The sequence below is a fragment of the Mytilus edulis genome, chromosome 10 (genome assembly GCF_963676685.1).
Source record: "Mytilus edulis chromosome 10, xbMytEdul2.2, whole genome shotgun sequence".
Classification (NCBI taxonomy): domain Eukaryota; kingdom Metazoa; phylum Mollusca; class Bivalvia; order Mytilida; family Mytilidae; genus Mytilus; species Mytilus edulis.
The window spans coordinates 66,745,789-66,764,097 of NC_092353.1; the positions used below are offsets into that span (position 1 = coordinate 66,745,789).

General features: G+C 30.7%; 1 protein-coding gene across 2 annotated transcripts; it reads left to right on the forward strand.

Moving 5' to 3' along the window:
- The first annotated feature begins 15 nt into the window (after positions 1-15).
- LOC139492279 (small ribosomal subunit protein uS15m-like) lies at positions 16-13,254 on the forward strand. 2 transcript variants are annotated; one of them, XM_071280496.1, is made up of 7 exons: positions 16-230; positions 4,373-4,441; positions 5,706-5,784; positions 7,358-7,439; positions 9,826-9,910; positions 10,879-10,937; positions 12,776-13,254. In XM_071280496.1, the coding sequence occupies exons 1-7, from the start codon at positions 59-61 to the stop codon at positions 13,232-13,234; spliced, it is 1,005 nt and encodes a 334-aa protein (XP_071136597.1). In that variant the 5' UTR covers positions 16-58; the 3' UTR covers positions 13,235-13,254. The 2 variants fall into 2 exon arrangements, with proteins under 2 accessions (XP_071136597.1, XP_071136599.1); XM_071280498.1 differs by having other exon boundaries at positions 18-230; positions 7,391-7,439.
- Positions 13,255-18,309: the final 5,055 nt, after the last annotated feature.

The following is an 18,309-nucleotide window of genomic DNA, read 5'->3' on the forward strand; positions in this document are numbered from 1 at the left end:
TTCCGCTTCCGATCATGTGCGCGCAAGTTTTTAAACTAAACTTCCGGTGTCAGAAAACATGCAGAGAACACTCACATTTTCCACTTTATGCAAACATTTCAATAGATTTTCAAGCAATTCAACCGCAACATTATCCGCACTTTCCCGTACAAACAGCATATTCATTCTAGGCAAAAACCATATTGAAAAAGACCAAAAAGTTGCTCAAAATTGTCTACTGAAAAAGAATGGTAATAAAATCATGAAAATTGGCCAAGTTTTTTCCTGTATACCTGAGACTACTATACATATATATTTAAAGCGGTCTCACTAATTAGCGACAACAAGAATTTTAGCGACAACAAGCGTCAACAAGCGACAACAAGCGTCAACAAGCGACAAGAAGCGACAACAAGCGACAAGAAACTATTTAGCGACAAGAAAACATTTTTTTTTAATTAAAATTAATTATTGCAATAAATATTAAAAGAATGTGCAAAAGAAAATAATTTTAGCGACAAGAAAGTTAAAATTGATAGAAAAAAATGAAACATTATTTACATAATATTTTATCATCTATTATGAACATGATGAATAACAGCCAGTATTACGTAATAGTTTAATTATTGTATTATGAGATTACTTTTCCTTGTGTTTTAGAACATATTATTTATCTTATAATTTGTTTTTTAAAACTCTTTTCGTGCAATATATATTAAGCTCGCAAAATGAATTATTTGTGCATTGTCCTGAAAATATTGACACAAATTGTGAAATACAAAGAACTGAAATCAAACAGGAGGAAAAGAAAATTGAAATGTGAATGTTTTCATCTTTTTATTTGTTTATTGCCTCATTAAACGATATTTATCATGTTTATGCATATTGATTGAAGATGAAAGGAAATTAATGACAATCTTGAGTTTTCAACAGGTGTTCATTATTTACAATGATTGTATATTCTGGTGCGTGTAATTGTATAGTCTGACGCGTGTACAAAGTTGAAGGTGTTAATTGGATGTTATTGTAGCAATAAAACAGGGGACACGCGACTCTTTAATCTCATTTGATGTTCCACGTGTTTGCTTATCAAAAATGGGACCACCATGTACAAAATGTATAAATATTATGTTAGATAGGAATGTACATATAACTATATAATGACTAAAAATAATTAAAAAATAAATAAAAAAATATATGGACCCCAAGGTAGAACTTGCCACGTCCTCGTCGTAGGGTCTGGAAACACGCTTAAACAATAAAGATGGCAAAGCGTGGCTGAGAGTTCTATAAATAAAGCATCGAATTGCCATAACAAGAGTACACTTAGAGCATAGTATTAAGCAAATGAATCAAAATATCATATTCCATTATGCCCGCTCCATATATATCTCCATTCGTTTATTCATACTTTGACTTTGATGAAAACAGATACATACATTATCTTATACATATTCTTCATATTTAAAAATAAAAAAAGAAGCTCAATCTCTTTCTTCTTCACAAATGTTAAATTTCTTAATCTACCAATATACTAATATAAACTTCACAATCTCTTTCTTCCTCACAAATGTTTCATTTCTTTGTCTATCTATATAATAAAACATTTTATTAGACATATCTGCTCGTATATTTTAAAAAAACCCATTAAATACAAATTTCTTTATATCTAATAAAAAAAAATGTTTTCTTGTCGCTAAATAGTCTTCTTGTCGCTTGTTGTCGCTAAAATAATTCTTGTTGTCGCTTCTTGTCGCTTGTTGACGCTTGTTGTCGCTTCTTGACGCTTGTTGTCGCTAATTAGTGAGACCCATTTAAAGCAATGATTTAATTATATTTGGTATTCGTCCATGCTTTAAGGGGTACATTAGTCCAAATAATTATGATTTTTTTTTAAGGCTATTTAAAGTACGGTAATTTTGACCCTTGTCTATTTGCCCTTTTTAAAAAAATAAAATAATATTGTGAACAATATCATGAATATATGTATCATGCATGTGTCAGTTAATTAAATCAAAAGATAATGTGTAATATTTCCTAAGGTTTGATAAACATGTATCAAAAAATTAAGTTGGTAGTATTTTAATGTAATATAAATGGGAGTGCAACCTAACAACTTAAATTACAGGATTTATTGACCTTCAGGGTCCAACACAAAAAAAACTCTTCTCTTAATAAAATATTTTTTATGAAGAGAATATCCAGCTTCATTTGAAATGCATTATGTGTTGATATTTTACATTAGAATATATCAAGGCTTTGATGTAATTTAATATTATCATTATACATTATACAATGTTGTAAATGCATAAACTTGTACTACCAAAGACTTAGTGGCTTAAATACAATTAAACATTGTAAATACATAAACTTGCATAACTAAAGATACTATTTAAACTATATTTACAAATAGATCAGTTATTTTGTAGTAACAATAATGTACATTAAAAATATAGCATGTAAAACAATTCAATTTTGTCTAATAATTATAATACATATTTTTGAGGAAAGATTTTAAACTGTTGGGTAATTATAATGACTTTGATATTCATTTCTGTTTGTAAAGTTTACACAAATGATTTGTCAGCTCCTTTGTTTATCAGTTTGTTAAGTTTAAATGTAATTTGTCAAAGTTATGAAAAATAAACACTTGCTAGTTTAATTAGCACCAATAATCAACACATCTATTTACTGAATTATTGTTCACCTAATAGTTTCTTGATTGGTCAGTTTGATTGGTTGACTGATTGATGTCTGGCAGCTTAAGCATTCATGACAATTTAAGTTTATGACAACTTTACTTTCATTTTTCAATAATCAATATAAGTACTAACTTGTTCTGATTTCTAAAAAAAAGTACTTGTAAAACTAATGATGAAAATGTGACTAAAAAATAAATAACACATTTTCAATTTCACCAGTACTTGTATGAATTAAGTATGAAGGTACAAAACTGTATAACTCATTGCAATGCACATGATACAAGAGACCACTTAGTTCGATATCGCACACTAAAAAATTCTGGGGAGAACAATGACTTTTATAGAAATTTTCTTGCCTAATCACAATATGCATTCTAATTTTCCTGAAGCACAACATTTGCTTTGCAATATCTATTAAAACAAGGGAATGGGAGGTTTAATTTACCCTTGTATCTCGATCATGTCTTTATTCTGTTTGTTAAAATGATTGATGGTAAATCATTGCAATAATTGTTAATATAGGATAAATTTATTTTATTAATTTATTAAAGTGTCACGTATTGATCTTACACAATAGTAAAATATTTACACAAGTACAATCACATAAAAAAAAAAAGATCAACACCCAGCCTAAAAAGACTTATGAGACACTGTTATATACATATAAAACAGCTCAATCACACAATGTAAAAAAAAAGAAATAATATATAAAAAAAAAAACCTTGCAAACCTGATAAATTAAACGGACTAATAAAAATTAGATTTTAAAGAAATGTAAGAATGTTAAATACACCTAGTTTAAAAATTGCGTCTAAAGACTAAAACAAAATTATGTGTAAAACTGCGATAAGAATAAAATATTTCTATATATTATAATTTAAAATTAATAAAAGTGATAAAAAAAGGGAAAGTAAATTGAATCATCAGTACATTTAAACCACTTTCAACAATTTTCAAAAAATATATTTAAAATGTTCTATCGACATATTACATTTATACATAATATATTTGATGTAATTATTCAGCTTAGTTTTGAGTGCTGCAATCAGCAATATTATATGCTTTCTTTCTTATTACTTTCTTTAAGTAATATTGTATCACTGATTTTTTGTATGTCATATGCATTGAAAGTTACATAGGATCAAAATCCTGTTTTTATGCCCCACCTGCTAAGGCCTGAGTAAGGGTCATTATGATTTGGATCAGCGCATTCGTTTGTCTGTTTGTTCACCTGTCTGCCTGTCTTGCTTCAGCTATAAGTTTTTGGTCATGGTAGTATTTGATGAAGTTTAAGTTCAATCAACTTGAAATTAGTATACATGTTCCGCTATGATCTTATTGATTTTAATGCCAAATTAAAGTTTTTACACCAATTTCACTGTCCACTGAACATAGGAAATAATAGTGTGAGGGGTGCAGCTGTGTACAATTCTCAAATTTAATTTACAATAGACACATTCTTGTTTAATAATTTTTTAGTCAGATTTGGATTTTTTTCATGGAAAAATTCTGCTGTGGGATTTCATTTACTTATATTTTGTAGTTCTTGTTATTTCCAATATATAAGGAGCTGCTAACCACAAATACCTATATATGTAAAGCCTGTTTGCATTCTGACTGTTGTAATATGCTTTAATATTAAATTATTACATCATAATACATGCATCGACTAATGAACATATACTTTTCAGGTGGACAAATTAAATCTCAAGTTAGATGTTATGCAAGGAAAAGGGAGGTGTTTAATTTTGACTTTTCAGGTAACTATGATATATTATTACATAAGTTACAGTTAATTTAAAAATATATCGTAACCATATACACAGTCAATTTAAAACTATAGTGTTACCATTTGCAGGGTCAATTAAAATTATATCCCCACTCATATACATGTACAGAGTTAATTTCAAACTATCATGAAGATTTAGGTAACCCATAACTATAGACATTTGTTTGTATTGCACTTACATGGATCAAACAAAGTACCATTCTACTTTCTGTCCTGATATTTTAATATAATTTAATTTTGGATTTAACCTGTCTTCTGATTGACTGACGTTATTTTGTTATCGGCCCATAGACATAATTTAGTCATGTGACCGTGACGTGATCAACGTTTTTTCATAGTTTTCTACGGTTTAAAATGGAATTTAGAATTAAATTATAAGAAATGACTGTAATATTTTTTCTGTCTATTCGAAATAAGATAAAAAATGTGGTGCACACTGATAAATAACCCGCTATGCGCGTTATTCAGTGTGCACCAAATTTTTTATGTTATTTCTTCATAGACAGAAAAAATAATACAATCATTCCTTAAATGTACAATGTTGATCAATAACCAATCAAATTTCTGCTTTCAAATTTTGAAGCGCTGTATCTGAATTAGCAACAAAGCAATAGGATCCCCAAAACATGGAAAAGGTCAATAATACAAGCAGTGGGCCAGTGTCCGATCCTTTTAATTGAAGTGGGCCAGTGTCTGATCCTTTTAATTGCAGTGGGCCAGTGTCCGATCCTTTTAATTGCAGTGGGCCAGTGTCCGATCCTTTTAATTGCAGTGGGCCAGTGTCCGATCCTTTTAATTGCAGTGGGCCAGTGTCCGATCCTTTTAATTGCAGTGGGCCAGTGTCCGATCCTTTTAATTGCAGTGGGCCAGTGTCCGATCCTTTTAATTGCAGTGGGCCAGTGTCCGATCCTTTTAAATGCAGTGGGCCAGCGCTGATCCTTTTAATTGCAGTGGGCCAGTGTCCAATCCTTTTAATTGCAGTGGGCCAGAGTCCGATGCTTTTAAATGCAGTTTGGACACATGATCTCATTTCAATCCTATAATTCTTAGATCAACAGAAGTAATTTGGTTGAGTTGGCTTAACACATTTGGTTTGAAATAAGGTATGCAGTATGTGAATAATGTGATCTATCTCAAAACTTTACTGTGTGTTATTTTATGCTTTTATTATGGTTGTTGGTTCTCTATATCTTATTAAATTGTTAATTGAAAGTTATAATTCTCTTTTAATGTAGGTGATTTGGTAAAGGAAACAGATAAAGTTAACAAAGAGGAATTATTTTTCCCATTCAAAGAAATAGGAGGTTTAGAAGAGTAAGTGCATGATATGTTAATCAATAGACAGTCAGAGGATGGGTATTACTGGAAAACATTCAAGAGGAAAGTCTCTGATAAAATCTTTATTTCCAAAAACTAGAGATGGACGTAGCTCATCACATTTGCATAATGCATTACACTTGTATTACTTCATCAAATAATAATGTTGTATCTTCCATGTTTAGTGATCTTTGTTTTATAACCATCAGGGTTTAAAGAGAAAGTAAATCATAATTTCTTTCACTCTTTAATGTCTATTGGTGTAATCATTAGGTTATTGGTAGTAATTTTTGAATTTCTATAAAAATATCCAAACTAAGCATTTATATGATTTTTATGCCCGTTCTTTAGGTGAAGAGAGCATTAAGGGTTACCCTTGTAAATCTGTCTCCAAAGGAGTAGGTTCAGTAAGACCCATTTTTTGGCCCCAAAATATAGCAGTTTAACTGTTTTAGAAAATTGTGAAAATGTAATCTTTAACCTATATTTCGGAAAGTAAAATGCTTCTGCTACATAAATATGAGCTGTTTTTGACAATAAAATGCACAAATATCGTGTTCCAGCATCATTAAGTCATGCTAAATTACTGAAATCTTAAAAATTTTAGCATTTTGTTTAATTTTTTGACGGTTTTCAAATTATCAGTTGACCCCTTAAGGAGTTATTGCCCTTTATAGTCAATTTTGACCAATTTTTCGTAAATTTTTGTAATCTTTTACAAAAATCTTCTCCTCTGAAACTACTGGGCCAAATTTAACCAAACTTGGCCATAATCATTATTGGGGTATCTAGTTTAAAAAATGTGTGGCGTGACCCGGCCAACCAACCAAGATGGCCGCCATGGCTAAAAATAGAACATAGGGGTGAAATGTAGATTTTGGCTTATATCTCTGAAACTAAAGTATTAAGAGCAAATCTGACAGGGTTTAATTGTTTCTCAGGTCAAGATCTATCTGCCCTGAAATTTTCAGACTAATCGGACTACCTGTTGTTGGGTTGCTGCCCCCGAATTAGTAATTTTAAGGAAATTTTGCAGATTTTGGTTACTATCTTGAATATTATTATAGATAGAGATAAACTGTAAACAGCAATAATGTTCAGCAAAATAAGATCTACAAATAAGTCAAACATGACCAAAATTGTCAATTGACCCCTTAAAGGAGTTATTGCCCTTTATAGTCAATTTCATAAATTTTTGTTAATTTTTGTAAATTTTTAGGAAATATTTTCCACTGTAATTACTGGACCAAGTTCATTATAGATAGAGATAATTGTAGCAACAAGAATGTTCAGTAAAGAAAGATCTACAAACACATTACCATCACCAAAACACCATTTTGTCATGAATTTATCTGTGTCCATTGTTAATATGCACATAGACCAAGGTGAGCGACACAGGTTCTTGAGAGCCTCTAGTTGGTTTTGCAAATGTTTATTTACAGGTCTATAGTCAATTAACTTTTGTTGGAAAATTATAATTTTGTGGTTTCCCTTCACAAAGGAAAGAAATGAAAATTGGTAGCACACTAATCATACCAAATCCACAGTATGTACTTGTTTATATTTACAGTGTAGATGATACTGTTAATGTTTATATTTACAGTGTAGATGATACTGTTAAAAGACTGCTCAGTTTGGAGTTTTGTGACTCAGTAAGTAAAATAACTATAATTTAAACCATAAAAAAAAATCAAATAATTCAGTGGATCAAAGTTTTTGTTACTTCTTAAACTGAATCAATTTCAAATCCCCCTTTTGATCATGAAGGTAGTACTTTTATTCTTGACAATCAAATTGACTTTCCCTTATTAATTAGTATTCTTTTTGAGAATTTCAAATAAATCAGCAAATATATGTTTTAGGGATCTGTTCAAACTATAGCAAAGATTAACATAAGAATTAAAACTTCGGAGGACAAGGCTGCAAAGACCAAGACATTAGAACAGTAAAACTTCTTTTAATAGTAACTGACAATAGTGTACACATTATATGTTATTCAGGTCTCAGACAGGGTATATACTGTGACATTCCCGGCTTAGAGTTTATATCCCCTGAGCCGAAGGCGAAGTGGATATAAGCCCTAAGCCGGGAATGTCACAGTATATACCCTTTCTGAGACCTGAATTACACATATATTACGGATTACCCCTGACTTAATGTTATTTTCCAGTGTAGGTATTTGTTGACAACATATATATATTGAAAAAACCCAACCTGATATGTTCGGCATACGTGAAGGATTTTCTAATTTGCTGTGAACATAATTTTATCGTGTATGTTATAATTTATAATAACACTTTTAACATTTAATTTAAGTATCACAAGTGTAAAATGCGTGATTTTGTATCAAAAATGTATTATTGACTGAAGCACGTCATTATTTTCCCTCTGTGAGCCTCTGACAGTCTGATAGCTTTTGACTACGTCACATAGTAACCGGTGTTATGATGACGTTTTTGAGGTTCCAATTGGGGATAAAAACGTCGTATATACCCCGTCAGTTTCCTGAATATATACTGACATCTCTGTGTTGTTATCCAATCACAAACCTCGACACATTTGTAATCCGTAATATAATGATATATCATCTATTCTGTTCCTATTTCAAGCTTCATCTTTAACAAGTATACATCTTGTATTAGAAAATGGGTGCTGGTTAGTTTTCTTATCCGAATGTTATTACTTTGTAAAAAAGTATAGCTAACTCTAAAGGACGGGTACCACTGTACATGTAAGTGAAAAAGAACCTTATCAAATATTCAAGTTACTTGTTAGTTATTGAAATCCACATGTTTTGACCCAATTCCTCCAATATGGGCTTTAATGTCTTAAGTTATAAAAGGCAAAAGATTTTAAAAATGTTGAAACATGTCTGGCTGGTCGTATTTTTTGAAACGCAGGTTTGGCAGTAATAACTCAAAACTTAAATAAGGAATCATAAAGAAGGATTGAATTGCCCTGTATTGTATTCAATTGAAACTGAGTATTAGTAATACAAGGATTGAATTGTCCTGTATTGTATTCAATTGAAGCTGAGTATTAGTTATACAAGCTCAGTATGAAGAAAATTGAACCATTTAGACAAACCCTGTTATTGTCTAAGACAAGCAGTGGAGGTTGGGGTGGTTATAAAATTAACACAGACATAGATTTAAACTGATTATTTTATTCAGCATAGAAAAAGAGATGTGGTATGATTGCCAATGAGACAAATATCCACCAAAATTCAACTGAATGAAATATAACCAATTATAGCACCATACTGCCTTCAACAATGAGAAAAACCCATATGGTATGGTTGACTCTATAAGACCCAGACATGAAAAATGTGAAACAATTCAATTCAATTGAGTAAACTAACAGCCTAATTTATAACAAAACAATTTACAAACAAAAATATGACAGACATGAACCAACCACAACCACTGAACTACAGGCTCCTGACTTGGGACAGGCACATAAAGAATGAGGCAGGATTAGACATGTTTGTGAGCCCTCATCTCTCCCCTAATCTGGGACAGTGATGTTAGAGTAAAACATAAGAACAAAGTTTTGAAGTTAATGTAACAGTAGTTACCATTGATGAGTTATCGATGCAATCTCTAAGGTAGCGTTTCTGCTAAGATGTGAAAAATGTGTGACTATTTTTATATAAAAGGTTAAATCAAATGTTAAGGTGGTACCTAACACTACAGGGAGATAACTCTGTAAAATCAGCTAAACGTTTTAATGACGTTGTGTTGTTAAGGGAATATTAAGCTTCTCAATGATCAAAATTGGTGTTTGTCAAATTGCTATATAACCAGTGTAATTTTTCTGATCAAACGGTTGGTTCAACTTTTTTAAAATTCTTATATTTTTGTCAAAGGGTCAAAGTAAATACTGTGTCAAAATTTTAAGAAAATTAAACGAGCCAAATAAATTTTAGTGAAAGTGTTAGGTACCACCTTAATAAGTTAAAAAGTAAATATGGCAGGTTATTTTGTAATCATAAAGGAACTTGTATATGTATCAGATTATAATTGCTTTTTGTTACAGAAAGAACGTTCATTTCACAAAGAATATGAATGTATGAAAAAGATTGATGAGTTATTTGGTCATAATGCTGAACTGGAGAGGAAAAGTAAGTAACAAAATTGGACAAAGTTCATTTTACTTTTATTTTCCAATTTTTATATTGCATCCAGTAAGGTAGTCTTTAAGTGATTGGAGTGTAAAGGATATTTTGAGAATTATATATACGTTTAAAAAAAAATGTTTTTGATACTGCATGACCAAATTGACTTTTTCACAATTTTTTGTAAAATCTATCAGCTGAATTTTATCATAAATGAGTTATGCCAAGATATTCACTTGACATTTTTTTTCCGCTAGGCATTAAATGTACCCTAACTTTAGTTTGCCTAAACAAAATGTTATAAAATTTATACACAATACTTAAAATCAAAACACAGATAAGTATGAAAAATATTTTCTGAGAAAAATTAATAAAGAAGCAGAAATGGAAAATTCCAAAGAACATTGATGAGCAGAATCCATTCCATATAGTATGATAAAAAAAACTATTGGCCTTATTTAAGGGCTATTCTAGATAAATATATATGAAGGGTTTGGGGATTAGAAAACAATTAAATTATTTGTGAATAGGTGGGAGCAAGTCATAAAGTTCAAATTGTGTGGTTACATCTGCAACAACAAAAAATGCAATTGTCAAGCATCTGGCAATGACCATAAAAAAAGAGTGCCTTCCAACCTTTGCGACAGGCATGTATAGAATGTGGTAGGGAAAACAATCAATTTAAAAGCTCAAATCAGTACATGTACTATTATAAAAAGTACAATTGTAAACAAAATTTAAACAAAATGAATACCATTAAGACACAAAAGTACTGGTCTTAGAGAACTCAGATACTAAAAGCTAGTTCAAAACCCAATTTCATCTAATAAATAGACCAAAGCTTCTCAAAACAAAATTATCAATCCACACATATCAAATGTGATGACTGAATAGCTATACTTAAAGTATTTGTTTTGTATTCTGACCTTTTAACAATTGATTAAAGTCTTGACATGTTTTGATTTTCATTGCAGTTGTCAAATTTACTATTTCCATAAGAAAGATGGTGCCTTATTGCCTAGAAAGAACAGGAGTAAGTTTCAAAATTGTAATTAATGTACTGCATGTTCCAGATCATATCCACACAAGTAAATGTGTATGATCGGATCATACATAGTCTGATACAGAGATGAGACCTTATACTGTGGATTCATTTTTATTCGTGGTATACCAATTTTCGTGGGTTTCGTGGGTCACAGCGAACCACGAATTTAAGAATTCAACGATGAATAATCCCGAGAAATGTGTATGGAGTCGGATGTTTATTTCTGCTTATGTTAGGCAGTTCTAGTATAGTGTTGATTAGCGATAAACATTGCAACATAACACGTGTTTTTTATTGAAAGAAGATACAAGTATTTGATTAAATCTATAATAAATTTATCGAATATCAGTGATAATTTACTTTTTAAAATTGATTAAAACTGCAAGTTGTTAATTACCGTGTCATAGTTTGATTTACCAGTGATTAAAAATCAATAGGATTAAGTACGGAGATATTGCCCGCAGGTAATATTGTTTATGACAGACCATTTATTTTCACACCTTATACTTATATCACTGTGTATTATATCGTGATTAGGGAAATGAGCTATCAATCATAAAGTTTTGAATGCCTTATAGAATTCAGACAAGAATTTATAAATTGTAAAACAAACAATTAATTAGTTGTCTCTGTCCATTATTGTAATCGAAGTTATCAATGAGCACTTTAACCTAGAATGACCAAGCGAGGATTTTGACAATTCAATGAATTCCTTCTTTTTTGTTTTGTCTTATTATTGATCAAACCAAGGAGGTTATTTGATCTCCTAAATAAAAAGGAAATCCACGAATTACGTATCTAAATTTTTTTTTGTTGTAATCAGCAATCCACGAATTTACGTATACCACGAAACGTCTTTTTTTCTCTATCCACGAAAATTGATACCCACGAAAATAAATGAATCCACAGTATATGAAAACACTGTGCATAAATCTCAAAAAATTAAAACAAGATTCCCATGTAAATGAAGAAAAGCAGTTGAAGTAGAATATTTTCCTCATACTTTCCAGCTAACCTTGCCCAGTGTTTTCTTTGACTGGGCCAAGATACATTAAACTAGGTCACAATTATCCATACAGAATCTTTTGAAAGGATAACCTACTAACATAGCTGCTGTTACTATGAATATAACAGTGCTCAAATGATATCATTGTCTATTACTGGTATTCTGAAGTTTACCAATTATAAATAAATGAAATGATTTAGAAATGGTCCTTTCAGAATATATACCAATTTATTATATACTTAGTAGTAAATACAGATAAATTGTATGTGTAATACAATCATTGGCAAGCGTGCTGTATCAGCCACCAATATATCTGGTGTCCAGGCCACTGTTACTAAAACAGAAAGTTATGTACAAAAAATAAAATCAATACATGTATAACTTGAATAGAAAATAAATTGGTAAAAATGTTTTGATATTTAATCGTGCTTATATAACTAGAAAAATTCATTTTATATTTGGAATAACAAGGGAAGAGGAATTTTCATATTAGTTTGGACACAAACAGTTGTAGCTATGTGTATGGCTCACACCACAAAATTTTATTCCCAATGTAAAACAATTTTTGAAGAAGATTTGTAACATGTTAAAAAGGCAAACGATTGCAATAGAGAAATATGACTTCCTCTACTTTAAGGAGAAATAATCACAAAAACCCGCAATTGGAGAAATTAACATGATTAAGAAGAAAAAAAGGTTAAAAAATCTGAAAAGCAAATCATATTCCTGGCTTCGTGCAGACCTATTCAGAGCAATATGATTTACTTATTAAATGGCAAAACCATACTTGTAATTCTAATGTGCTATTGTTTACTTTCAGGATAAGAAAAATAAATCAGTACTGAATGAGAGTATTGCAAAGAGAAAGAAATTTTTAAAAGAATTAAGAGCTGAAGATTATGAACGATTTATTTGGTTGCTAAAAGAATTGAAAATAAGATATATACCAGCAAAGAAAACAGTGCGTGTTAGCAAAAGACAGAATAGAATAAATGAAAATAAGACCATTTCAGATGATATAAGGAATAAAAAAGAAGAAGAATTACGCCTAGTACTTGAACGTGAAAAGGAAGAGTACTTGATGAATAAAGAGAAGATTCTGGAAGATATAGAGAAAGAAATTGAGGAATACGGTTTAGATAAAGAAGAAATTTTGAAAAATGTTGAAAATATTCGTGTTGCCAGGGAAACACCTCCTGAACCAGTTAGAACAGGTTTTGCTAGCTTGAAAGATTGGTCATATCCAAAGGTCCCACCAAGATTTTTCAAATTAGAATAATAAAAGTTTTTTGATTGTTATTATTTTTGATGCATATTCCTGAAATTTGATGACATAAGCTTTATGTCCAAAATAAACATTCATCATCTTAGAATAATATTTTGCAATAAAAGAGGGATAGTAATGCATTGCCTTGGATTGTAAAAATTATTGGTAGTAGGCATTGAAACAAGTAAAATACAAAGCCTACTTAACATTACTATCCTGAATCGTGTTGACTACAAAAAAAAAGGACAATCAAAGATCTTAATTATATTTATGGGAAAATGATGCACTGTTATATAAAACATTCTGAATGAAATAAAGCAGTTTACCACCAAGCCTCTGTAAGAGCTTTCTATACAAATCAAAATATTGATTTTTGCATTTGAATATTTAAAATTGTCCTTAGAATGTCAATTTTGGAATTTCCCAGTTTTACCAAGTTCTGCTTTACAAAAATAAGATGTGGTATGATTACCAATGAGACAACCATCTACATGGAATGAAATGAAGAAGGATTTAACTATTGGCTATTGTATATATTACTATATGACTGAATCTAAGGCTGGAATTAACTTGCTAGATTCCTTCATACCAAGAAAAAAAGTTTTTATCCAAATATTCCATGTTTAGAGAAAACTGACCAAAAAATCTAGCAACAAGACGCTGTAATGAATCTTTAATTTACCACCCTAATCCCTCTGTTTAAGCAAATATATATACAATTTGGTACAGAGCAAATATTCATACCATTTGGTACAGAGAAAATAATCATACCATTTGGTACATAGCAAATATACATACCATTTGGTACAGAGCAAAATTCATACCATTGGTACAGAGCAAATACACATACCATTTAGTAAAGAGCAAATATACATACCATTTGGTATAGAGAAAATTAACATACCATTTGGTACAGAGCAAATATAAATATCATTGGTACAGAGCAAATATATATTACATTTGGTACAGAGCTAATATACATACTATTTGGTACAGAGCAAAATATACATACCATTTGGTACAGAGCAAATATTCATACCATTTGGTACAGAGCAAATTAACACCATTTGGTACAGAACAAATTAACATTCCATTTGGTACAGAGCAAAAACTCATACCATTGGTACAGAGCAAAAATACATACCATTTGGTACAGAGCAAAAATACATACCATAGGGTACAGAGCAAATATATATACCATTTGGTACAGAGCAAATATTCATACCTTTGTACAGAGCAAATATTCATACCATTTGATACAGAGCAAATATTCTTACCATTTGGTACAGAGCAGATATTCATACCATTGGTAAAGAGCAAATATACATACTTTTTGGTACAGAGAAAAAATACATACGATTTGGTACAGAACAAATATTAATACCATTTGGTACAGAGCAAATATACTTACCATTTGGTTGGTACAGAACAAATATTCATAACATTTGGTACAGAGCAAATATACATACCATTTGGTACAGAGCAGATATACATACCATTTAACATACCATTTGGTACAGCAAATTTAAATACCATTTGGTACAGAGCAAATAAACATACCATTTGGTACAGAGCAAATATACATACCATTTGGTACAGAGCAAATATACATACCATTTGGTACAAAACAAATATTCATATCATTTAATACAGAGCAAATATACATACGATTTGGTATAGAACAAATATTCATACCATTTGGTACAGAACAAATATACATACCATTTGGTACAGAACAAATATTCATGTTATTTGATACAGAGCAATATTCATAACATTTGGTACAGAGCAAATTAATATACCATTTGGTACAGATCAAATATTCATACCATTGGTACAGAGCAAATACACATACAATTCGGTACAAAGCAAACATACATACCATTTGGTACAGAGCTGATATTCATACCATTGTACAGAGCAAATATTCATACCATTTGATACAGAGCAAATATTCTTACCATTTGGTACAGAGCAGACATTCATACCATTGGTAAAGAGCAAATAAACATACTTTTTGGTGCAGAGAAAATATACATACGATTTGGTACAGAACAAATATTCATACAATTTGGTACAGAACAAATATACTTACCATTTGGTTGGTACAGAACAAATATTCATACCATTTGATACAGAGCAAATATACATACCATTTGGTACAGAGCAAATATACATACCATTTAATATATCATTTGGTACAACAAATTTACACACCATTTGGTACAGAGCAAATATACATACCATTTGGTACAGAGCGAATATACATACCATTTGGTACAGATCAAATATACATACCATTTGGTACAAAACAAATATTCATACCATTTGATACAGAGCAAATATACATACGATTTGTTACAGAACAAATATTCATACCATTTGGTACAGAACAAATAAACATATCATTTGGTACAGCTTTACTAAACAGGTTAGTTGACGTATGACGAATGATAAAAAAGAAGTAAAAATTGTTAGAACTGTCATAGTTCTTAAACGTAAACACATAACATTTTTAGCTATAAGAAATGTGTATAATCACTCGATAAAAGAAGGACACACTCGAAAAAGCCCATATAAGTATTTGGACCTCATGGGATAACTATTACTGAATAGCAAAATGTCGACTTGGAAGATAACTTCCAAAAATGTCTAAATGAACTTTAACTGTTTACTCTTATAAGTTGTTATTTGGATGGAGAGTTTTCTCATTGGCACTCATACAACATCTTCCTATATCTATCATATGGTCCGACCATACGCGTACAGTTAGACCATATGAGTGTACTCATGTAATCGTGACCAAACGCGTATGGTCCTAATACTCATATGGTCCGGAACATAAGCATAGAAAATTCGAATTGAGACGTACATATATACATAAATTGTATAAGATGAGATATATGTTTGTTTAAAAGAGTGTACATCTTAGATATTTCATTAACTGTTTGTCTTGTATATCTTGTATTGTGTATTTTATTGTTTAAGAAATGGCAACCGATAATGACTAAATGCTACAACTGTGAGGAGGAGTCTGATTATGCAATTGTAATAATTGATCATACAACAACTAAACACCATGAGAACTTCCTTTCAATAAAAGAAAAGTGTCTAAAAAGTGGATAATATGAATATTAATCAAGCCATTACATTGCTGTTCCTGGTGTCGTTCGAAGCACTGGACAATCTAGCTGGTGATAGCATATAATATACACATTTTATATTTGTCTATCGTTGCTAAAGGATCATATTTAGGCTAATCAAGGATTTGTATAGTAATATACAAATCCTTGGGCTAATGAACTATTCATTTCATTGTTGATTTTAGCTGAATTTTATTAAAACTTTGTGTTCAATGACGAAAAAAATGGGGTGGATTAAGTGTGTGTGTTTTTTAAGTTTTTTTTATAAATAGGTTTCTTTTATTAATCTCCGGAGTTCACCACAAGTAATATTATTAACTGTAAAATCAAAAGTAGCATGCAATGAAGATGAATATGAGTTCCCTGCATTATGTTCTAGACACCGTTTTGTTACGGATCGAGTAATTTCTAAATGAACACTGGAAATAAGTTGTATAACGCTCTCCAAACAGAAAAATTGCATTAAATTGAAAAAAGATTAATTTTGATATATTTTTGATGACTTATTGTGAATATATGATATTGTCCTTCACTTAATTACAGTTATAAACTAAAAGAGGTCATTTTTTAAAGTCTAGAATACCTTTTTTCTTATTCAAATTTTCTGTAAAATACCTGGACCATTTGACTAAAAACCCGGACGATTTCACAGTTGCTCTCGAAAAAACCCGGACAATAACAAACACGGATTTTTTTTGGGTTAAATACAAGGAAATTGTGCTTCTTTGTTGATCAAAAAATATATTTTATTCAATATAAGATGGGTAGTAATATTAAAGACTGTTACAATTACGAAATATACGTTTATTTAACTTATCGCATGTTTTCTCACTCGAAAAAGTCCGAACTGCACTCGAAAAAATGGACCAAATCACTCGAATAACCACGATCCTAGCCGGACACTATAATATACCTACCGTGGTATTGTACAATATAAAATTACATCTGTCCGATGTTCTTTTAACATTTATCTGCCCCACTTTGTGATCTTTTCATTAACATTTAGATATGATGCTTCCCAATTAGAAATTTTGCTACATCTTTTGCAAAGATATTTATGCGAGTACAATCTCTTTTTGAGGTCTTATACTAAGCTCATATCTATTATTCTTGTCAAGCCTACAACTTTTGTTGCAGCTTGACATAGGGATAGTGATCAGGCGCCAGCGGTGTTAACTTACTTCTTCAAAGCTTAATATTTTAAAAGGTAGAATACCTGGATAATTAGTTCCCGTCTGTCATATGTCCATTGTCCTTGACCTCATTTTTATGGTTCAGTGACTACTTGAAAAAAAGTTATTTTTTTTAGTTTTCTTAACTTCTCTCTTATAAGTAATAGGATAACTTTATTTGATATGTGCAATGTGTGTACCTTGCAAGGTCCTCATAGATATAGGAAGATGTGGTATGAGTGCCAATGAGACAACTCTACATCCAAATGATAATTTATAAAAGTAAACCATCATAGGTCAATATACGGCCTTCAACACACAGCCTTGGCTCACACCGAACAACAAGCTATAAAGGGCCCAAAAATTACTAGACGTGTAAAACCATTTAAACGGGAAAACCAACGGTCTAATCTATATAAAAAAAAAACAGAAACGAGAAACACGTATAAATTACATAAACAAACGACAACTACTGAACATCAGATACCCGTCAGACAGTTTTTACTTGACCTCGACCTCATTTCATGAATAAGTGAACAAGGATAAGTTTTGATGGTCAAGGTCATATCTTGGATACTATAAGCAATACGTCTACTATATTTGATGTACTGCATGATTGGAAGGTGTACATGCCCAACTGACAGGTGTCATCTGACCTTTACCTCATTTACATGGTTCAGTTATGTTTTTGTGTTTTGGACTATTTTTCTATTACTGTCTGCAATAGGTCTACTATATTTGGTGTATGGAATGATTCAAGGTGTATATGTTT